The sequence below is a fragment of the Pempheris klunzingeri genome, chromosome 11, assembly GCF_042242105.1.
Source record: "Pempheris klunzingeri isolate RE-2024b chromosome 11, fPemKlu1.hap1, whole genome shotgun sequence".
Taxonomy (NCBI): Eukaryota; Metazoa; Chordata; class Actinopteri; order Acropomatiformes; family Pempheridae; genus Pempheris; species Pempheris klunzingeri.
The window spans coordinates 5,820,876-5,845,518 of record NC_092022.1 but is presented as its reverse complement, the minus strand read 5'-3'; the positions used below and the strand labels follow the sequence as shown (position 1 = coordinate 5,845,518).

Genomic DNA, 24,643 nt, shown 5'->3' with positions numbered 1-24,643 from the left:
CAAAAAATAATGTAGTTGGAGTCGATACAGGGTTAATATAGCGCTCTTTGTTTAGTCCATCAGCTGTTGTTGAAACTTTCTTCTATCCAGGTTGTGGCACATAGTGGCATTATTGGCACATTGTTCAGAAATACAGTTCATCTTCCGCCCACAGCTGCTCTGTGGGTTCCTTTTTCAAATGTCAAGTGTTTTCCTTGAGACATCCTTGACGTCCAGTCTTGTCCCAACACGTCCTGTAAATATACCTATATATAATCTATATCTAAATGACTGTACGATCCTGGAAATATGGAGTGGCAGCGTTGTGGCTGCTCTGCTTGTCATCTCTAGAAAAATAAATATCTTCACCAGTGTCCAAAGAGTGATCACACTATTTTACAAAAGAAGCTGTTAGTTGTTTCCAACTGGATCCTGTGGAGATGTGGAGAAGAAAATCACAATTACCCCTCGTTATGAGCCCATATAGGATTTTCTCTTCAATCATGTTAGGGGGAACTGGCATCCAGCTCTGGCCTTAAAAAGATCTCAAACTAGATGAAAGGGCAGTGCTTTATTAAAAATTTGCTCTGTTAAGGCATGCTGTACACTTAAGCCTACATTCTGCAGTTCAATAACAAGGGATCCTATGTCTTTTCCGACTGCAGCATTGGGAGCGCACTGTGTAGAGCTGAGCTGACTGAGACTAATGTGTGTCCAGACAGCGACGAGGCGCTGTCCTCTCACTACGCTACCTGCAGGCAATCTATTCCTTTTAAAATCTGGGTCAATAGCAGACGTTACACCTCCCTGCGGGCTTCCAGCAACACTGTGAGCCAAAGCGTGTGTTTAACTTTCACGCTTTGAATTTCAAATGCAGGCCATTCTAGCATATATCAGCCATGCATAAAAACATGTCACAAGTCAAGTGAAAGTGCCCCTTTACTCCTGGAAATGTTCAAAACAATGCGCTATTTGTGTAAGAATGAGAGTGGCGTCATAAATATTAATCAAAGTGTGAAATCATTAATTGTGAGCATATAGCTTATTAGTACTGATGCATGCATAACTAGTCTCCCCTCTCAACTACAGACCTCTGACACTGCACTGAACTGGATTTCTCAAGCCTTTCTCATCACTGTGCAGAAGATGGAAAGGAGCATAATCGTGTCACAAATAACAAACATATGCCAAGTTCCCGTCTATTCCCAAAGTGGGGCAGCATCACCACGGGGATCAAGGTGGCTAAGGCTCAGACGATGATTTACAAGGGGACAAAGTGGCACAGTACCCACCAGAGCGTGAATTCAGGAAGTCTCTTCCACCCATTAGAAGTGAACAAAGCCTTCAGCTCGTCAACACGAGATCTCAAACCATTTCTCTGACACGAAGGCCACAGGAATCAGTTGTCTTTCACTGGGGGAGGGCCTGTAGGATAGAGTGCGAGAGGTATGAACCGACATACACGAACAGAGAGACACACTGAGGTGAAAATCTCAGATGAAGTAGCTCCATGCGAAATTCCACCAGTAACACTGTAGCCACCATTCCATGACTGCCATTAATAAATCTGGACACTTTGGACTATTTACACCAGATGAATTGTCCTAAGCTCAGTTCCAGCATAATGGATCTGTTACAGGGTTTGGACAGAGAGTAAGTGTGACCATCTTGGCTGGCCCTGCAGCTTAGATGACTGTTACTGTTATCCACTCGGAGAGTAAACACTGTCATAACTCTACCGAACTTATTGTCACGCTGCATACAGTATCCATGATCATTTTAGGTTTAATACCACGACATGCAAAACACACCTGTGTTGTCAGTTTATATCACAAAGATAGATGCATCTTCACCCACAGAGAGGGATGATTTCAGCTCAGAGTGAAATGCAAACACACCAATGACTCACCAATGTTCCATCTTTTGCCTCTTTTTTTGGTATAAAGTAGCACAGACGAGCTGGGTCGGTAAACAAGGATATAATGTGTGTGCTTTCCTGAAATCACATCACATGACCCCTCGCTATATATCTATATGCAGTGTATACCTGTCTGTCTACCATTTGACATGCTGTCAGACAGATCAGCTTGACAGAAAAGGGAACTGTAAAGACTTCCCATCCCATTGCCCTCCAATTTTAAATTAGTCATTACACAACAACAAAAAAAATCACTGATAGATTCAGATTGTTGTGCACAGCTTGAGCGTGCCGAGGCACACCGCTCAGCCAGGTGTCAGGCAGATGGACAAGGAATGAGGCAATGGACAACAGCTTTAAAGGCAACCGATTTCTGTGTGGATTTGCTCTGATGGAAGCTGACTGTGGTTTAGAGTGACAGCACACGCAAGGAAAGAGTGTGAGGAATCCAAGCATTTCACGACCAACAAGTAGATTTGCCTTGATTCTTGTTTCAATGTGCTCAACTCTCTCTCTCTCTCTCTCTCTCTCTCTCTCTCTCTCTCTCTCTCTCTCTCTCTCCTGTTTGCATTTTGTCATCTTTGTAATGTCTTAACAGAACAGAACATTTATCCTCTCATAAAATGATCATTATTAGGAGATAGACATTGATTTCTAAACCCAATTGAAAAGGATCTCTTATGACATTGGTGATAATAACTGTAGGGGACTTTGGAAAAGCATAAAGAGACTGTGGATTTTCAGTGCTGGCTGGTTGAGCGAAGAAGTATTCCAGTGTGCAGCCACCTTGTGAGCTGTAAATGGGTCTGGGCCAGTGTACCTGTTTCCGTTGTAAGCAGTCTTGTAGACAGGCGTCTGCTGGATCATCTCATCAGTGTAGATGGGCACGGCAGTCCGGACACACTCATGTGAGCACTGCAGGCTGTCATTGTAGGCAGTGAATATGTCCACCTTGCTGGGCACCCGGGCTGGGGTGAAGTCTGTCAGGTTTTGGCAGCTTTCCTCCTGCTGGTGGATCTTGCGCTGATGGCTATTGTGGCGGCCATTTCCCGACTGCGCACAGCTACAAAAACACGCACCAAAGACAAGAAGCAAACATAAAATCATACCTTGAACCCCTTGGTCGACTACAAAGATTACTGACAAAGTTGAAGGTTCTACGATGAATGTGTTTCAGAGTAAAAAGTAAAGGAAACTTTCCTACCAGTTTTTAAGGACGAGTGTTGTGATCAAGGCTGCGATAACCATAATGAGAGACACAGTGATTGTGATTATCTGGTGCACTGCCAAACCTGCGAAAACACAGAATTAACACAAGAGCAGAGAATTACAATCATTTGTGGAGCAAACAGTTTTCTGTACTGTTGTTGACAGCAGAGAGCCGTGCACTTCACTTCTCTTTTGTTTTCTGTATCAACTGCACTCTACAGAACATCCAAGGCTGTGCTCTACAAAATAAGATAAATAAAAAAAAAAAAAATAGTAGAGGATGACAACCCAGAACAATTTTGCTCTTCAGTAAGTATTGATGACACTGTCATCCACTGATATTCATAATTTAAGAGTAGCATGAATTATTCCATTACAGTATAGCCAGCTGTAATGGATAACCAAGTCAAAGTTTCTTGTAAGTACTTACAAAACTTATTATTCTCATGTCACTAAAATAAGACTCATATATGTTTACTTACTCACTGACTATATTATGCCTATGTACAGTATCCTGAGTCCTTCTGTAACTCCTAAAGTTACATCTTCCCTGCTACCTGCCAAGTTTTATTTTTCAAACCAAATGAATCCTCCAACAGCAGCCCCACACACTACGCGTGGGTGTGCTTCTCTATAACCTTTTCTTACCTGACAGTGTCTAGTAGATTTTGCCCTAAGGCTTTTATTTAAACATTAAGGGACTGCAAATTACTTCATATAGTACATCAAATAAAATATTTGATCAAAAGGTGATCTTGATAGGTAGTCTGGCTTTGAAAAGAGAGGCAAGTTAACGCAGGGTAGAGGATTGAGGACACACACATACACAAGCATTAAAGCTGGTCTAGTGGAGCAATAAATTAGTGTTCAAGACACAGATCTAAGATACTGTTAGTGCTTATTATACATTGATTTTAAAACTACTTAAATGCGAAAATAAAGAAACAAATATTTGCCAAGTTTGGCAGTTTTTTGTGATTGAACAGCTACTGAAAGTTCTGACTCTGGACTAAAGACAATGAGAATAATATCAAATTATTTTCCTGTAAACCCACCTTAATGTGACCAAGTTGAAGTGAAAACTTGTATATACCTTAATTTACAAGTTTGAGTTGATATCATTGATTTTACAGTGTGTCATCTTGATCAACTTGGATTGAATCAACTAATAATTTGAAGGCAAACATTTCGTTAACTCCATTTTTGCAGTTCTTAAGACCTTACAAAAAAACACATTTTTACTTGAAGCTGCATTAATTAGGTTTTAACGGTTTCTTTGAGTGGTATCTCTGGTCACCCCTGACTACTGAACTGAATATATACCCAATATTCACTATCTTTTTGGCTCTGTTTTGGTCTCCACATCCACGTGGAAAATGATAATCTGTCTCTTTAGTTGCTACATGCTCCACTATGTTCACTTGCTAGTCACTTTGTCTGCAGCTGAAATGCTCGGTAGAGCTGAGTAGGGAATGCAAAGGTGATCATTGTCTCTGAGTTTGTCATTACAAGGAGCCCTTTGCAAATTACACTTACGTCATTTTATCCACTGTCAATACGAAAATATTCAATACTGCAGCTTCAGCTTCAACTACAAACACCCTGCTGCATCGTAGGAAGTCTAACTGATTTCAGTATTTCTGTGGTAATGCGCTGCTCTGCATTACTACTCTGTACTGTATCTGAACCACAGGTAATATGCCATAATATAAAAATGGAAGTCACGCCAGGACTTCTCCTCAGGTCACAAGCTTTTTTCTCTTTAAGCCCATACGAACTACCTGTTACTTTTCATGATGCACTGGGATGTTTAAATCTACTTGCACTTGTCTGCTCTATTATAGATTATTGGACAAAATTAAAACCCAATTAGAGTGCTATCAAAGGGACAGCAGGGACCATTTGGGAAAATAACTTGTGTAGACTGGACTCTATATTTTCCAGACATTTGGTCAATAGAGAATAAATACTTAAAAGGACTTTTGAATTTAATCGATGCTGTTTGATACAAGCATTATTAACCCATTATCCTCTGTGTGATCACGTTAAACCAGATCTATGAAAACCATATAATCGTAATTCCACACACTTTGGGTGACATCTTCCAAATATCTGGTTTATAGCCTTGTTCTGCTAAGATGTTGTTACACTGCAAAGTGATCAAATTATGACTCTTTAAGTGAGGAACTACGTGGCCTTTTGCTTATGAACTGCATCATAACCCTTTGTTCTGTAAGACTAAAGTACAAAAGCATTGTTCTTATTTAAACTCTTCAGACTCCTGTGTTTGCTGATCTCTCACTTTTGCCAGACGACAGTAATCCACCAACAAAACTGTGAGGTACATGTCTAAAGTGAGGATTAGTGTGAGCCTATTCAACTGTACTGTACTGTTAGTGTGTTGGGTATGTGTGTGGGTGAGTGATAGAGCATGAGAGCGACTAGGACACAATGACACACTGCAGTAGGTGACATGGTGCAGGAGGGGGGAAAAAAGCTAAAAAGAAAAGCCGTCATGATGAAAATGCCCACGTGGGCCTTATACATCTCACCTCTCCATCAGCCAGCTGCCTAGCTGCTGATCCAAGCCAATTTGTCTTCGGAAGACTCAAAAGGAAGTGCTGCTCGGTCATTCTGGAAAAGCACATGGCCTCTCCTCTGCCTGCCTGCCTGCTGCTTGGACAGCCTCCTCTTCGATAATAAACTTCTGTGGGCAGGGCCGCGCAAAAGGCGGGCCAGGTCAACCTTGGATTAATGATATCTCTGACTGGCTCAGGGAAGCCTTACCTTCCCAGCGCAATCAGAGTCCCTTGCCACAGCAAAGGCACATTAACTTATCTGGCAAGTCATTTGCATTTCTCTCATATCCCCTCGCTATCCTCCCTCGTCTGCGGCTGACGTCAAGCCTGTTAAGTTGAAAGTGTTCAGTTATAAATTAACATCTGTCCAAGTTCAGGCATAATAGAGCTTGCCCCTGACCTTGATCAATAGCTGAGGTCTCTACTGAGAATTGCCTCATTTTACATTGATGTCAAGAGTGAAAGAGGGCACATCAGAGTCGAAATTTCAAATCAAAAGCTGCACTTGGCAAATTTGTCCTGTAAAACCACAACTGATTAAATCACATTATGGCGCTGCATTTGGCCGTCTTCTGTCTTAACCCCTTATAGGCACTCCTCTGTCTATCAACTCAAGGACAACAGCTTCTGAGTTAAATACAACCTGGTGTAAAGTGCACGTGCAACCGTGAATGTCATGCCAGTGAACACAACACACACATGCTTGCTCTGCGAGTCAGTGAGTTTATACCATAGGAATCCAATTGGCTCAGTTGTGCATGCTGTGTGTAGTTGACTGATGCTATGTTGCATGATTTCAGGGTATTTAGGTCCAAATAGCTCATTAGGAGTTACTTCAGGCTGACATTTGGAGCCAAAAATATGCATACTTTCCTAGTACAGCTCTTTAATGAAATAAATGAACCCCAGAACGTGAGGTCCAGCAACACAAACACCAACATTAAGTCCATTATAACCCCATTTTCAGGGTAGTACATTTAAGGGTAGGTATAATAGAGCAGATAATGACATGGGTGACAAATCTGAGTGCAGAGGCCAGTTCTATTTTCATCCAGAACTGCCAGTTAGAGGGGAGGAAATTTGGCCTGGCTATCTAAAACTCATTCTGTCCTGGCAGTCAGGTTGAATAATCACCTTTGGCAGTCACCTTGCTTCAGAGATACATTTTGTTTGGTCAAATCACTGCCAAACAAAGAGAGGCAGAGAGGGGGACAGATAGACAGGGAAATGGGTAGCTAGCTTGTGACCTCTGTGGTAGCAGGATTGGAGCACCCACCAACGCTCCCAGCAAGGCATAAATGAGATTTTTTTTTTTTTGCCATTTTGGTCGTGACAGTTTGATGAAAATGTCGCCCATGGTGGTTAAATGAAGTATCTCCTTAGTTAGCTGGTTTTAATAAAATTATCCCCTGCTTGGATTCAAAATGCACAGTGCGGGGCATACAGTGCTTTTCAGCTTAATGTTTTAGTCTCAAGACCCTCGATCACACTATATGTATGAGTCATTCTCACTGTGCATCAGCCCCTTTCTGAATGTGACGGGAAGCTGTTTTCAATAAAGGCTCTGACAAAACCACTGTGCTCTACATGGTGAGCAACAAATAGCAGACACACAAAGTGAGTGAGTGGCTGATTAACAGAGAGAAGCACTTGGCGGCTAAGGAGACAGACATTTCCCTCAGGAGTTGGTGGAGACCAAAACAGAGCTAGAGTGAGAGCGAGAGTGAATATGAACTTTCTTTCCACAACTCTATTGGTTGGTAAATTGTCAATATAGTGTTTCAACTTGCTCAGTTGCCCCGAGGTAGAAAAAAATCTATTGAAGGTGCTTTAAACTCAAAGGTGAAGCATCACAGCTGTGCTGAGAGCAACTTGGACTGTGTTTACAACTCAACACATTTCTTGTGAAATGGCAATTTGTACTGTGATAAAACCCTGTTAATTCAATTTGCCCTTAAGAGGTTTAAATAATGAACCTTTATTCAGTCAGAAAAGCTGCTCTGTGCAAAAAGTTTTCCTAAGATATGGATTTTGTAAAATTAAAAAAAAAAAAGAGTGAGAAAATTATAGAAAAGAATGCAAGTGGTGGTAAGACTCCTAAATAATAGTGTGATTTGCTGATGTTGGAGGAACACAGACCTTAGTCTAGACAGTAACTCGTGCCAGCTGTGGTTACCTTCTTTCTGTTGAAAAATCCTATTGCTAAACAAGAAGAAAGTTACAGGAGAAATGTATTTTCGTCTTGCCTGAGTAAACTTCCTCTTAGTTAAAACAATACCATCCACAGTGAAGTTATCATGACAGACTGCATCCTGCATCCTGCACTTGTGGGACATTATGTTCCATGTTATAATAACAACAGCCAGCCATATTCAGTGATCACAGACAATTCAGCCTCGGCATGCAACCATTTATATGGCAGTTTATGACCTTGCTGAATTTCTGATTATTTCTCTCTGCAATTTATATGGTGAATCATGCAACGACATATAAACCACAGGCAGTTTGTTCTCCGGGTAACAATGCCGTTACAAGGCAACACTGGACAAATAAGCAGGAAGAGAAAATTGCTATTTAATTACTATGCATGCATGTATGAGTTATTGCCAGTCTTTAGTCTGTGTGTGTGTGTGCATGTGTGTGTGTGCCGGACCGTATGCATGTGGCAGTGAGCCCTATCAGGCATCATTGCAAAGAGCCATTTAGGCCTAATGGTGCCTACACCCACGCAGTGTTGGCTTAAAAGCTCCCTGAAAAATGTGGGAAAGGCCCCTCATTTGTAGAAACAGTGTTGCTGCTTACAGAGGTTGAGCCGCCTCACTCCCACACAATGCAGAGCACATCTGTACAGGCTTAGTCAATACACGCTAATACGCTGCATGACCCTTCGGAGATCATCTCTCCAGCAACCAGGCACCTGGACAGGACAGGTTGAGAGAAGGCTTCCGTCAAAGTCGGCCTGCTGATAGTTAGGAATTGCCAATTAACGTTGGTGTCAAAGTGTCAATCCGGGCTGATTTCCACTGAGTCACCAAGCAATCTAAAACAGTTATTGAAGAAGAGGGTGCTGCGAGAGAGGGAGAGAGAAGAGTGGGACAGAGAGAGAGAGAGAGAGAGAGAGAGAGAGAGAGAGGAGGGGAAAGTTGAAGAGGGAGAGATCAGAAACAATTACCAGTACTCGCCATTTCTCTCAATGTCAAAGGCATTGTTGTATAAGTCAGCCTAGTAAATGCTAGAATGGCCCAAAAAAAAGGGGGTCATCAAAGTATATTGCTTCTATGATGACATCCCATACAGGAGGATGCACTTGTCTTGTGTGCCTGGCTGTAATATGAACAGTGGGGAACACATGATAGCTCATCCTATTAACAACAGTCAAATGGAAATGACTGCAATTTTCAGGTGGGTGTAAAATGGCAATGCTACTGAAGCAGCTTCAATCAACCATACTGAAATCTGTGTGCTGTCATGTTGGTGACAGGAGGTATTTTTTACCAAACAAAGCTTAGCTGATTTGTTTAGCCGGTGAATGGGCAGGGAAGCATACCGTGCACCTGCAATGTTTTGGATTTGAGTCCAATTTTTTTGTGCATAGGCTCGTTCTGTCTACCTCTCCAGTCAAAGAATGTTTCAACAAAGCTGAAAAGCTCTCAAAAGCTGGCGTAAATAAACTAAAATTAGTTTTAAAAACAAGGGTAAAATGTAAATGTGTCCCTCATCTTCTAATTGACAGAGCAATCCCCTGTATCTAAAATAGTGTCTCAGTCAACATCTGCACTCCTTTTCCTTTAGGCAGATGTGTCAAACCAGGAAGAAAGAGCTGAGCAACGGAGAGACAGAAAGTGAAAGAGCATCTGCTCTGCCTGGCCCCCTTCATCTCCTCTTGGCTGAGTTTTCTGTAAATCAGGGAAAGGGGGTTTGACTCTGCACGCCTGTCACCAGGCATCAGCGTTTAAGTCCAGATTTAACGCTCGAGAAAAGGAGATTCATTTTTACCCACTTTATTGAGAGTCAATACAGGGAGTAATGGCAAATTTATTGGATTGCCATGGTAACCGTTGGGAAAAGTGGTTTCTCTCTGTCTCTATGCGTGTCTCTCACTGTTGAAGAGGCTGTGTTGTACGCCTCTACAGGTCTACCACAGGTCAAAATGCTGCATTAAACTGAGCTCGCTTATTTAAAAATAGATTCCTGGGACACTTAACATACATTTTACATATGCTCACTTTGCTCTACAGACTTACTTCTTTCGTCCATTCATTTAACCCTCCGCTCCCATCCCAAACTTGATAACGTGATTTGAGTTGTTGCCAGATGGATCTATCTATTTTAAATAACTGCTGGCTCCTACACTGAATGCCGTCTTTAGTTTTGACAGCCAGTAAGCATGTAGATTTCAGAAGGCAAAGAAGAGATGTGTAAGGCTTCAGCGTATCCTCCAGAAACACATGATACCTTTTCGCTTACTCCATTTAAACCTGTAACATTTAACCTTGCGACTCTCAGACTGTCTTGCACGACCCGAGTTATCAGTAGTGGCTTTACTGACTGCAGTTTTAATCATCTCATATCCATAATGGAGCTGACAGCTCCATCTGCGTAGAGTAGAGGGGGGTCGCAGTTACTAGCAGCACAATCACCGGGAACAATCAGTGAGCATCTGGAGGCTCCACGGCTATAACCCCTCCTCACCTCCTCCTCTTCCACCCACCTCCTGTATGATGGCCAGAGCTCTGTAAGAGCAGGATCAACAGGGGGCATCCACTGAGAGTTGCAGCATCCAGACAAACTGCTATCCAAACTGACTGAGATCTGATAAACTCTGATGTTGAGTATGCACACTGGTGGCACATTTCAGCCACCTACAGAAAGGCTGCAAGTCATTAAACATCAACTGAGACCCATGTTCTGGCAGCTGACACTGGTAATTGGAAAACTGGACATGAAAATAGTGCAAAAGGGAAATCGAGAGGAAATTCAGCCTAGTTAAACTGGACAGGAATCAGGCAAAAGGCATTCGTTTAAAACCGTTCATCTGACTTGAAACATTAACTTCTTTATCCTGGAAAAGCCTGTAAACTCCACAGTAACAGAAAGTTGTCCCTTTTGTTGTCCTGTAGTATCAATGCCAACAGTGAGTGGGAGTAAAGACACATAGCCTGCAGTCAAAAAGTGCAACACAGGCAAGCTGTTGCGAGGTGTCATGTACTTTCTGTGTCATTACGTAGTTGGTTTCCAAGCAAACCAAAGTGGTAAAATGTCACAGAAGAAAAACTAATGAAACAAGCCCAGAACTCATCCAGGCATGCGGACATGGCTCATTTCTGCTCACTGACTGACCGCTCCAGACATTTGTTTGAACAGACAATGTATCCATCCTAGCTGAATCTTCATCAGGTCACTTTTAAATAAATGTATGGTCAGTGTGCAACTCCTAGTGTCCATTATAGGTATAAAAATCTTTTGCATGTTCCTGCTTCTTACATTAACAATGACACAACATGACAAAATGACAGATACAGTCAAGCCACATGACAGATCTTTGTTAGGACTTCTGATTAGGACTCACTCTTTTTATCAGCATTGGAAAAGCAAATAAATGATCAAATCTAAGGACATAATCACAAAACATCCATCAAGTCTTGGTGTACAGTTATCACATTGCACCACAGTCATGCTGGAACCTGAAAGAGTCAAACTACTGGTAAACAGCCACTTGCGTCCATGTTTGACAGTGATGTGCACACACCCCCACGCAACACAGCGTGTGATGGTTATGGTCATGATACACACATGCCTTACGTGGCTCAGACAAAGTGCACTAATGGCTTGCATTTGTGCTGGTTGCCTACAGAATTCACGACTCATAGTGAATTATTCCATGCAGTCAGGGGTGAATGCACATACTGTAATCTCACAGCTACTGAGAGACTGAACAGCAACGATATTAACATTTTCCTAACTACAGTATTTGAAGTTTTTATGTGAAATTATTGGTGTTTTTTTTCTAAAATGTGTATTCTAATTAAGTTTCACAAGGAAACACAAATAGGTCATAAGGGCAAAATGAGTAAACAGATATTTGATACGCTGATAGTTGGTTCACTAACTTATCAAGTACAAAATACATGTAATAAATACACACACATAATAAAGCCCTGTTACGAGCCAGCTTTTCTACATCGCTGCTTTTAGATGACTATTAGCTGTACTGTCAGAGTGGCTGGGTTCGTTTCTCCCAAAGGTTTACTCTGAGCTGAGGTGCCTCTGTTTGAGATGCTGTATGAGAAAGACTCAGAGACACAGAGCAGCTTACATGCTCACAGATACCCTGATTACTTGGAGCAATCAAATGGTGACATGATACAACAATATTTAAAGAGCGTGGCTATGAGGATTTTTCCCTCACCTTGGGCACAGGTCACTTGGGGTTCATGGAGCTGTGTGTTTTGTGTCTTGTACCCAGCTTTTATTTGAACATTCAACATGGGTGCCAAATGTGCGCATATATAACTCAACATACTGTACATTCAGGACAAAGTGTGCACATGCATGAAAGCAAACATACATAACGTATACGCAGTCATTCAACTGGTTATGCATTTTCGACATCTCGATTATAATGACATTGTGTGCATGTGCACCAGCCAAACTCCTACTCTCAAAATTTGTCTTGAATAGAAGTTGACACGCCTCTGAGTAATTCTGTTTGAGCATGAACCAGAAAACTTCTTTCAGCAGTGCCAAAGCAGCCTTTTGTTTTAAGCAACGACATATGACATGCTACAATGCAGCAGCATTACTAACTGATGGCAGAGCCAGCTTTTTTTATGTAATGAATTTACTGTATAATTTATACCATTCACATGGCATTTGTCTACTTATTTGCCCGCTAAAATCAAAATTCTGTTCACCAAAAGGGCATTTATGTCTAAATTTTAGTATGAAACGAACATGCTGCCATGATATCCTGAGGATCCTGAGGTTCAAAATAGCATTTCACTTATGTAGCAGATAGAAATGGGTACAATGTTTTCTTATAGAAGTGTTCAAGACTACAAAAATAAGACCCATAATAATAAAATGTAAGCACTTGCTTTCCTTGTGCAGTAAAAAGTGTATCTCTGTATTATCTTAGATGTATATGTTGTGTACAATTTGTATGTATCCTCTTTTCCTCAATTGTTTGCAACCCCTTCCATTAAATCCCCCCTTAAGGGACAAACGTTTTTTGATTTGAGCTGAAAACACCATGCATCATCAATACAAATCACAGGATACAAGCAAAAATGCAAATGTGTTCAATTATTATGAGAGCTCTAATTAAGATAATCAGTTTAAGGTGTTTCAATGAGTTTTTCCTATCTAGGTTTACATTAATCAGACTAAAATTTAATGCATAAACATCCTCGAAGACAAAGCAGGAGAGATACGAGTAAGAGGCAGAGACAAAGTGAAGCACTTCTCCTTCGTTAATAGTTTAATTTCATCAGCAATCCAATGCTGTGCTGTCGGTGTGGTAATTATATCTTGCCTTGGGGCTAATATGAGGCAGCCATGGGTTAATGTGTTGTGAAGGCAAAAGGAAAGTTTTCTACAGCAGTTAAGCACCCAGGCTTTGCTTTGAAATGTGATTCTATTCATCTGCTCTGATGAGACACACTCTGCTTATTGATATAATACTGTGCACTCAGTTGGAAAAATCAGACCTCCTTTCCTTTTTCTCATCAGCTTTCAGTTAACAGTGGTGACTTATTTCCTTCCGCATACAATATCAAACCATCATTATGAATCACAGGTGGTCTCACGCTGGCCTCCAAATTAAGAGAAGATGAAGAGAACACAATAAGACTGACAAGACAATTACATACTGCCATCCACTATACTTTGACTACTCACTTGAGCCGCCATAGCACAACATACATTTGTACCACTCACACTGAAACCTACTTTTCTAGTCATGTCTATTCTGTCATAAGAGCTGAGTGTCCCTTTTCTGTTTTGATATGAAATGTACTGAGAGGCTGCGGTAAAACCAGCTATGCAATCCAAGTTTGCTTGTGGTCTTATTTCAGGACCCACTGATGTTTGTGTTTATTATCTAAATACTGGATTTATGCTATAACACACTTGTTAAGGAAATGATTACCAAGTTAATATGCATGCATGTAGGACAACCAAATGACAGAAGGAAAAGTATTTTCTATCAGCAGAATTTCTACTGGAAATACATTTTTCATTCCTCTCTGTCTTACGATATGATTCAGTGTAATTGAGTAGGAGCTGGCCAAGGACTTTTGATCACCTTACTGTTCACATTACTGTTGGCTGCCTAATTTTATGACAATTATATTAATGCACCAAATGGGAAATCTTCAATTAGCATAGTGCTTGTTCATGAGTAGTTAAACATGACTTACTGTATGTTTTATGACTAACCGTGTGCTCAGTTGAAAAAGCTGTGTTCCTCGTGGACTTAATGAAATGCTAAATCTAGTATGCCTGGCTGGGGGGTTTGTGCGTCCACAGCGCACAGGGATGTTCCATAAAAATCACAAATGCCCACGTACTATTTCAAGAGCCACAATCTAGTCAAGGACATTCGCTGTGAACCAGGTGTTATTTTCCCAAGTTGCAATATGATATTAATTAAAAGTAGATCATTACTCTGGATCATTAGTCATGTGCCGCAGTCAAAAGGTGAGAACAGTTTGTCTTGCAGGTAGGAGAAACATTTAAATTATTGTTTGGTTTTAATCTGATTTATCATTAGCAATTTACCACCTTTTTCTCTGGCTGTTGACTTGGGGAGGGAGCTAACAGCCAAGTGCTATTTGAAGGACACATGTTGTTGCTAAATGTGCCTTTTAAACCTGCCAGCAGGAAGCTTGAGGACACGACTATATGAGAGCAACAGAAACATCCAGTAGAAGTAAAAGATGTGCATTGGTAGGAATGTGATCCCACATCGGCTTCACACATGTGAACACATGACAAATGTGTTTCCTGGAACTACTACTGGCAATCAAACCCTGGATCTCTGTTGGCGTGGTGTTTGGTGAGAATTTGGTGTGACTAAAACTTAAACTTTAAACTGATATTGCGCATTATTTTGCAGAGGGAGAGCCTGCTCTGGACACCATGCACTTGAGCTACCAGTTTAAAGCCATGGTGTTCATTTCTGTATCAAACAGGCTTCTCTTTTTTTTTGTTTTTCTAATCACAATCTGCAGGACAAACCCTAAGGGTCGGACACTGCTGGACAACTGCACAGTATCTATTTTGCATTGAAGACAAGGGGTAAATCTGCAAAGTGTAACTGAAAAAAATGCCACAAAGACCACTAAAACAATGATTTCTTTAGCTTACTCACTTCCATTAACCATGAAATCCAGACTAGACGATTACATGTTTATGTCTTACCTGGTATTTCCCCATTTGGCTTTGGTGGTTTGACAGTCTCCCCGATGTTGACAGTGGCCTTGGTGGTGCTTAGCCGCTTGGGCTCTGGTGTGGTCACCACAGTGAACGTCCTTTGGGATGGCCTGTTTGTAGTGCTAGTGGTTGTGGCCACTGTGGTAGTAGAGACCCTGGTGGATAGCGTTACATTTAGCTCCGGTTTGCCATCATCATCTATGCTATCTGTCCCTGTGGGTCCCCAGTCGATAAATCCGGCCACTGTGGTAGTCCGGCCCTCCTGAGACTTGTCATAGCTATCCCATTTGAGCTGCCTCCTGGCTCTAAGTAACAACCTCACTGTGTCTCCTCTGCTCCCGCTGGACAAAGCGGCCGGAGCTTCTGCTATTACAGCCAAAGGATCGCCTGTCTCCATTTGAGAGTATCTCAACTGGCACTCCTTACACGCTGCTTGTCCTTTGTGTGCTGGCTTTCGATGCTTTTGACCCTTAATTTTTGGCTCTATCCCTGCCCTGTTGTCTTGGGGTGGAGGGATAGGGTTTAGGAGCCGGCGTGCCAACGGGCTCACTGTTCTCCAGTGTAGCTTGTTGGGCGTGTCCCAGAGCGGCTGCCAGCGAGGTCGGGAACGAGGTACCGATTTAGGTGTGAGCTTGATCCCCAGGCCCTGACTGAGGGGGCTGCACACAGAGAAGTCCAAGGTGAGGTGGGTCATGGCAAGCAGGATCCACATCCGGTGCCCCACACAGCTGCTGGGTCTCAAAACAGACGGACTGGAGAGAAGGAAGAAAGTAAATGAGAGAAAATGTTTTAGATTCAGACACAGTTCACTATATGTTCACACCATATAAATCAGGTTCCCACCCTCCTATTAATGGCAAATTGTAAAGATTCACATCTGTATTCACCCTTCATTTGCACCCTTGGCAAAGTTCTACTCCACAACTTCTTACACTCCTACTCAATTAAGCTTTGATAATAATTAGCTTTGCAGAGCGCCTCTTGAATTACAGTGTAAAGGTCAGACACAAAGTAAATGTTGTAAAACATGTGAAAGATTATGGATTTGCAGTCTTTGCTCTCAGCTGTCAAAAGCAGTATGGACTTATCCTTGATGTTACAGATTCATATCAATCCAGGGATGATTACACCGACACACAAGGTCAGGCCTGGTTTAGCTGATCATAATATTCCGCATTATCTCCCCCAGACACAAAGTCATCTGATTCCCAAAGGGCAATTTGATTATGCAGCGCAGTGATCAGGGGGGTAACACGCAATGCCAGCAGAAGACACAGCATGACAAGTATATCGCAGAAACCTTCAACAATATGGCTACTGCATTAATTCATCTAATACCACAGTGTGTCCCAAAATGTACATTGTTACTGTATAGACTTCACTTCTGCTCATCAACAAGATGGGAAGGTGATAGATAGGCAGGCTGTTCAGGCTAAGACCCTGCAGTAGACTGATTTTACAGACAACCTTCAGTGGCCCCTGGGACAAAGCTACACATTGATTCCTAAGGGAGAAACCTCATTATGGGCTATCTTTCATCTCTGCTGTCCTTGACCAATTTAAGCCTACACAGAGGACTCATTTTGGAAGCAACACAAAGGTGATGATAGATGGAAAAGTGTGAATGGGTTCATCGACTCTCAGCGGCAACACACAGATGTCAGTCGATCACATAATCACCGAGTTATGTTTTAACAAGCCTAACTGGCAACTAGCTATACCGTAGTGACATGTGACGAGACAAACCAGAATTCTGTTGGGAATGTGGGCACGTTGGGGTTACTATAGTCAGCGGTGTACATGCAAATCCACATTACAGTGTCACAAACACAAAGAAAAAGCAGATTTCTCAAAAACCAATGGAACTTCACACCATATGATCTGATGCATTAAAAGTGCTGCTAAAAAGATTTCTCAACTCTCCTTAATAGTGATGTCAATTCTACCCAGAAGTCAAATCTTTCTGACCCCTTGAACGCCATGTTTTTGTGTCGGTAAACGAGGCTATTCTTGTTCTCTTTGCTAGAAAAATGTTATGATTTTTAATTTGATGTATAAAGGAGAGTAACGGCAAGGCAGATTTTAGCTCTATAGTGTAGTTTAGAATTTGGATTTGTGGTTTGCATTTGACATGGAAGAGATTATGTGTTTAGTTATCATTCATTTAAACTTTGGGCCTTTTTCTGCACAGACATTTTTTATATTTTCATGTCAATGTCACAGTACTGACTTTCATGGTGTAGTGACTGGTTACAGAATATTATCTGACATATGACACATGTTGAATCGTGCTCTCATGCATCATTGACATGTGGCAAAATTTAAATTTGAGGGCAATAGGCACAAGACTATTGATACAATAGGACTTTCATGTGATATTCAGGGAACATTTTGTGGACACATTGGTAATGAGGAGCAATTCAAACTGTTTTTTAAAAAATTCTCTTCCACTTTTCATTAGAGTTGCGAGGGACCAGCAGGCCGCTAACTGACAAATAATTTAGAATGGCATTTTAATTGAGCCATAAATGGTGAGTGATGTGGTCGTGAAAGACCTGTGACAAGGTCAGTGTATTATTGACGGTTAAAAATAGAGGTAATAATTTGTCTTGTGAGTGTTCTGGCCCTGACCTCATGCGTAGATCCTGGCACTTCCTCACTCAACACACTCAGGGCAACTCAATTTTAATTCTGCAGGCCAAATTAATGCAATATCTGATAAGGAAAGCAGTCTTACTTATTGTGAGCAATGTGATGTGCCGAAGGAGCAAAAATTGAGCTGTAAAATGTTTAATGCCCATGTATTGTTAAGCACTTTTCTTTTAACCCTGCTGGGCTTAAACATGCCACAGCAATGAGGAGTAGTTCAGAGCAGGCTGAGGGGAGATGGTAGCAACAGTTAAACCAGTTACCTAACCAGAGAGGAAACCCATAATAACATAAAATTGCCAAAGGTAGCTGCTGCTGTCAGTTAGTTGAGGTTGTTGTTGGGTTCATACAAGATGCTTAAGTCTGTTCTGTGAAGGTATCAGCAAAGTGGAGCTGCTTTTCCTATGATTAATAGTAGACAGCTGAATGAGGACCAAAGATCCCTGTCAGCGAAATGAAACTGGGTAGCGGTTTTCAAGAAAATCTGTATATTTTCTAATAAGAAGTTAATATTCCTACTGAATGCATAAGGTAACACCCTATGCAAAGATCTCACTCATTCTCAACATCACATTTCAAAACAGTGTCCGTGAACACACCAGAGAGAGGAGCCTTGATGCTAAAGAACTTTTATGTTTTTCCCCAACCGTAAGCAGTGATATAAATAGTTACATCAACATCATCTTAGTAGCCAAAATTGGGAACAATTTTCTTAAGTAGCGTACCATTAAAATATTATGGATGTGTCCAAAAATGTTACAACTGTAGGCCAGCACAGAGCTAGCTCAGTAGGGCCTGAATTTTGATAAGGCTACTTGATCTACTAGTTTAGTTCGATCTTTAGGCTAAATGTCATCAGTTTAATCGACATCATTTAAACTGTTCTGTCAAAAAATCAAATGGTTTATACGACTAGGTATATATTCCTTTGTTTTTACTGGTCCTGGTAGTATGTCCGTCGGGAGCAGTAGATCGATCCGGGGTGAGATGAAACCAGGCCTCTGTAGATGTGGGCATAAGCAGTCTCTGATTTTTCATTGGTAAGGCAGCCTGATTCCCATTTCATCATTGCTAGAAGCAGCCTTAAGTACAAGCTGTGTTAGCTTAGCTCTTATCCCGGCTCTCTCCCCTCTCCTCCTGGGGAGATCGCCCCTCCCTCCTGCAAAGGAGTTACAGCCGCTGCATCTAGCAGCAGCGGTGGCATGAGTGTGTGTGTGTGTGTGTGTGTGTGTGTGTGTGTGTGTGTGTGCGAATAGTCATCGAATAGTTCACGGTGACTATCGAATAATATTTTGGCTTGAAATGCACATCCCTATTCTGTTTACTATGTGGTGAGTATATGGTGCTTTCCTACTTATAATGCAACCTGTTCTGAATATTGCAAACGTTTTATGGCGGCTGTGGTGTATCTTCTATCTAAGACTGGTTTTGCGTTTTATTATTTATTAATTAATGAGCCTCACAATTTGAAACAATTTAAGGGTTATTAATGAACAAAAATCACACAGTTACTACAGCTCAAATAGTTCAATTTCAACATTGTGTCTTCGAGTGATAAATATATTTGTGAATGTATACACAGATTTCACACTATTTTTAAAAATCTAGCAGCGTTTACTTAGTTGTGATTTCATTTATTAATGCATTTTCCCACTCATTGTCCATCTCACACTATATGCCTGCTGTTGTGGCAGTTACACTACTGACACGCTAATAATGCTTTTGGGCAATTTTGTTCAACATTTTTTTGAAGTGATTGATTAGTCATTAGTCATTTATCGTTTATTTATCAACATGGCAATGCCATGCCATACAATAGTATAGTGCTGACTTGGGCAGTGTCCGAAATCGCCCTTTTGTAGTGCTGTCTGTTTGTATTGTGAGAATGATTATAGCTTATTTACATTTCACAACATTTGTGGGATATAAAATATTGTGAAATGTAAATCACCATCCATTTCTCTGAAAGAAAAATGGCAGAGGGACATAATTAACAGCGCAGAGAAAATGACCTGAGAAGTGTCTGAAAGTCTTTTTCCAGAACTCCCCAGATAGCGAGTAGTGAATGATTTCTGACACAACCGTGGAATATAATTCTACACAATTCACCCCCACAATTAATATCATTCTAGAAAGGACAGCACGTGCTACAGATGTGGAAATAACATTTTCTAAGATCTGTAGCTTCATTATTTAAGAACGCCTCTCTGATATTCTTTGACATCCCACATAATGAAAATATAATTTGGAAGTCTAATTCACAGATGGCAGATAAAGTGCAGAATTCACAGTCAACATACCAGATTGCTGTCTGGTGGAAAAGTGTGTCTGGTGTCCTATTTTATGAGCACATGCTCCATTATAGCGTCATTACTAACTTCCGTATATTGTTAAGCCTCAACAATATGGCAGGAAATCAATTTGGTGAAGATTGTGGCATCTCCCGATTCCAAACTCAAACTGTCCCCGCCTTACATTTTTATCATCATAAAGCATTGAGATTGTACATACATTCACTGTGGGGCATGAGGGCAGATGGATTTTCATGGAAAAAACAGGTTTAGCAGAGGAATTGAAATACTGTTGCAGTGGAAGATGAGGGCACAGTCCTACGCGTGTTTGTTGGAGGACTGTGGAATGTTAAAGCTGACTGTTACATATTATATTATACATAAATATGCATTATTTGGCCAGTGCTCAATCACCCAATAGGCTACTTTCAAGTCCTGGATCTTGGTATGCCAACCCTATTCTGGTGCCAGACATACAGGGAATGAAATTACTAGGTGGAGTTATGGAGCGAACCGTTAATTAGCGTGCCTGTCGGCCTGTCGGACTCAGGTTTGAAGGTCAGCTTAAGACTTGCTGGAATGATGATTTTCACCAGGACTTGACAGACAGCAGATGAAAGAGGCAGCCTCTGCTCATAGCTTCTGCTCACAGACACACCAGGCAAAACAAAATCTCTGTGCATCGCACGTACACACACTCTTGTAGCCTCTAACATCACAGTGCACACAGACTCAAACATGGCGTTTTTTGTATATGTGATGTTTGCTCTTATCCCCCAGTTTCTTGCTCCCAACAACTATGATGCCTGACATATGTTCAGTTATACCAGATAGCCAGAGCTGAGAGGAACACTTGGTTATATGTGTGTGTGTGTGTGTATGTGATCCCAACCTCTGCTGTCCTTCATCAAACTCAAGCAATGTAGAATTTCAACAGAAAGTCGGTGATGTAACAGTATATGTAAGATGTGATATTTCAGAGCAATATATTTGGATTATGCTTCTCAGCCCAAATATGAAAAAGCGCTGGAGGAGAGTTCACCAAGCTTGACTTCTCTCTCTCCTCCGTGCCAGTTTAAGCTGTACTATATTCAGTAAATCTACTTCCAACTTATTCTGCAGCTTCCTTCAAATACCACTGTCATGAGGGTTAGGATTAGGTCTTGACAGGCACTAAATTAAACACATGATCTTCATGCTTGAGAACCACAGTCTTCAGTGCATAATTAGGATTTCCCATTTTATTAAAATATCATCGGCATATGACTCAAGCTCTGATTTATACCGCTAAATTGTATTTTAAAGCTAGTAATAAATAGATATAGTTCTGCAGCTATGTTTACAACATGCCTATGACCAAATAGGCTGTCCCGAAAGTGCAGACGTGCACATGAAGAAACTTTGAAAATGAGGTTTTTCGAAGCAGAACTGAAGACTTTGCCAGCAGGGTCACAGCACACAGCATCTGTCTCGTCAATGCTGGAACCAAAGTGGACATTTTTTATTTATTTATTTTTTTTATTCCTGTCACTTTTTTCATCAGAACCCATACTGTACTGCTTTGCAAACAGGGAAAACATTAGACTGAGTAATCCATTGCACGTACGATTTAATACCATTTACCTGCCCTTGAAACTGGAAACCTCACATAACCAACATAATGCCATCAAAAGACCAAAATGAATGGAGAGTGGCCTTTGAAGTCTGTGAAAAAGATTCATAGCATAATCCTGAATCAAATCCTTGAGCAAAGGGTGAGAGTGTTTAATAAAAAAAAAGGCCATTCATACAGACTGTTATGCCTGGAAGATACAGGTTGCTTTGCATAAGCGGATGTTGTCTACATCCCTCATGTCAGATTGTTGACATGTGAAGTGCTCTACTGTGGATTCCGTGTTTTATGATTGCTGGTTTTCTCGCTGATTGTTTTTCATTCTTTCATGATCTGTGAATCCAGTCATAGCAGTATTTGAGTGTTCTTGATCTCAGCAGCACAATGACTAAAGCACTCTAGATGAAGTAATAACAGTTCCCTCCCTCTGCTTCACATGTAGCAGCAGCCCAAGGGTTTCATCCGGAGATGTTGAACCTGATTTGGACCAACCTCAGTGAAAGTAAAAAGCTGTCTATATTGCGCAGTTGGCGGATGTCAGGCTCTGTGCCAAGCGAGTTCATGTGAATGTTAGATTTTTCAGCATGAACTAGTTTAGAGGGTATGAAGTCCAGCCTGGTTACAACCTCGCTGCTATGAAAATCCCATGATGACCCAAGCCTTATTCATCCTCTGACTCATAGTTTACTGTCAACACTTTTTTCTGTATATCACTTTGTGCTAATACAACTGACGTGTCTGTGCATTAACTGCACTGTCTGGTTCAGTCATGTACTGTATATGTATGAAGTCAGCCGTGATATGATGGAAAGTTGGCTAACCTTTTTATGAGCAAATGAATTAAGCTGAGTAACACATTTAGAGGCATCGCTATTTCAGGCACCACATAGACCTATCCACGACAGTTAACCATGCATGCAATAATAAATACTGATGTAGTTACCACATGTATGCACTGCTGGTGCTAACGAATATTTCGTATACAGTACATACAGATGAATGCAGAATTATCTACTGCGAATGTACTGTATTATCTAATCAGGCAGTACGTTACCAGTTTTTAGAGTTACAGTCACTGTTTCATCTCCAAGAAGAGGACATTCATCAGATACTTAAGGCTTGCAACATGTCATGCCTCTTGAAAAAGGCAAGCAATGCCCAGCGCCTGATGATTGTGCTCTTCCCCAAGAAAACATCAAAGTAGTTGAGTGCTGTGTAGGCTATTATGCGCAGCAATTCTGCAAACCATGCGCCAGTGGGGCCCAGATAAGCAAAGAAACAAAGGGCAGGATATAGTCTCTGTGAATGAGGCCAACTTTAAAGGCTCTTCTGAAGCCTTTTTTAAAATGCTTGACAGAGTCTTGATGTTTTAGTAATCATAAGAAGTCAAGCTTAAATAAAAAGTGGCAAAACAGTTAAGAATATATTAAAGTAGCACTGCACATAAGGACTGTTATAGAAAGTCTAAATTTAGAGTCAAATTCCTTCCTTATAGTGTATGTAAGTTATTGTCATGAGAGTACAAGGGACTAATGAAGGATTAAATGACTCTTTGAACTCATCCTTTGCGTCACGTTAGACCCAGTAAAATAAAACTATTATCTCTGGCGCTAATCAGATATTGCACCTAATTATTGTCTTCTGCACTGTATCTCTGGCCCACTTCTTGTGTCATCATCACACTGTGATCACTTGTGCGAAGTAGGTCTTAATTAGGACTTCTTGGTGGTTTGCAGAAGTGAGGCCTCAGCAGATGGGCTTCCCACCTGAGGGAGGTGAAAAAGGCATGGCTTCTTCATTCCTTTCACCCTGCGTCCCCAGGCTGCCATCAACAGAAATTTTATCAGCACGGTCTCGACAGCCCTGCCACTGAGTACACATAATTTTCTAGCCAACACAGGCACTGAGAGGTGCCTTGTTGAAGGTGACTCCACCTCTGATGAAAAGCGAGGTGTGATGGCAGACGCTATCTGCCACGCAGGATTTAGACTGAATCAGTGGTTAGCCTTTTTTTTTCACCTCTCAGTGGGGTTTTTCCTGTGTTAACAATTTCAGAGGACAAAAAATAACCAGTGTTTTTATTCAGGGTAGGACTAGCAATTGATAGAGCATTTACACGCTGAACTATGGTGTCCGTGTCTCTCCCACACACTTCTAAAAACGGCATTTGGAAGAAAAAAAAGATCCACAGGGGAAAAGGTTCAGCAGCTACAGTTCACAAAGTTCCAAGCTGCAGTGGGTGGTTTTCTCTGGTGGGTCCAAAGAGGCACAGCAAGAGGTTAAAATGAGACTTTGTGAGCATGTACAGCAGGAATGTATCAACCAACTTGTTTTCACTGACTTGACTTTTTGTTTTTGACATTTCATTTGTGTGGCATTGTGTGGATTCCAGGAGGACTTGGAAATGCATCAGTTTTCTGGAATTCTTGTAATACAGAATATACAATAAATATTAGATGCATCTATTACAAAATGTTACGGACTCTCTGGGACAGCTGACCCAGACCCAATGTAATGCTTTCACAGATACTGAGTTTGGCAGAGAGAGGCTGATTTATTTTTCAACTGATACACGGATATTAGCAGGCGAATGCATTACTCATTAATCCATTGCTTTGTTTAATCTCAGCAGCGGTGTTCATAAGACAAGTGATGTATGTGAGAACAGAAATCCATTGTCCATTGTATATTGTGATGAATCTTTTTCCCCCCCCAAACAATCTTAACCTCATTCAGGGGAGAAATAATGCAAAATAAAAAATATTCCTGTTTAGCTACAGCATGCAATTGATGAGAGCTGCGATATGTTTCAGTGTATATTCTCTACTGCTTTTCATAGAGCCCTATGATTTCCACAGTTTGATGGACATGGACAGATTCACTGAACTTGACAATAAGGATGGGGTCAACCATAATTTGAACTGCCAAAATGTGGATGCAGTTTATAAAAATCCGGATTTTCCCTACTATT

At 41.2% G+C, this 24,643-nt stretch overlaps 1 protein-coding gene across 1 annotated transcript; it reads right to left on the bottom strand.

Moving 5' to 3' along the window:
• Positions 1-336: 336 nt before the first annotated feature.
• On the bottom strand, positions 337-18,835 carry ajap1 (adherens junctions associated protein 1). The gene is made up of 6 exons (XM_070838885.1): positions 18,708-18,835; positions 15,109-15,872; positions 3,102-3,189; positions 2,718-2,960; positions 1,272-1,404; positions 337-411 (listed from the first exon to the last, which is right to left on the bottom strand). The coding sequence occupies exons 1-5, from the start codon at positions 18,833-18,835 to the stop codon at positions 1,332-1,334; spliced, it is 1,296 nt and encodes a 431-aa protein (XP_070694986.1). The 3' UTR covers positions 337-411; positions 1,272-1,331.
• Positions 18,836-24,643: the final 5,808 nt, after the last annotated feature.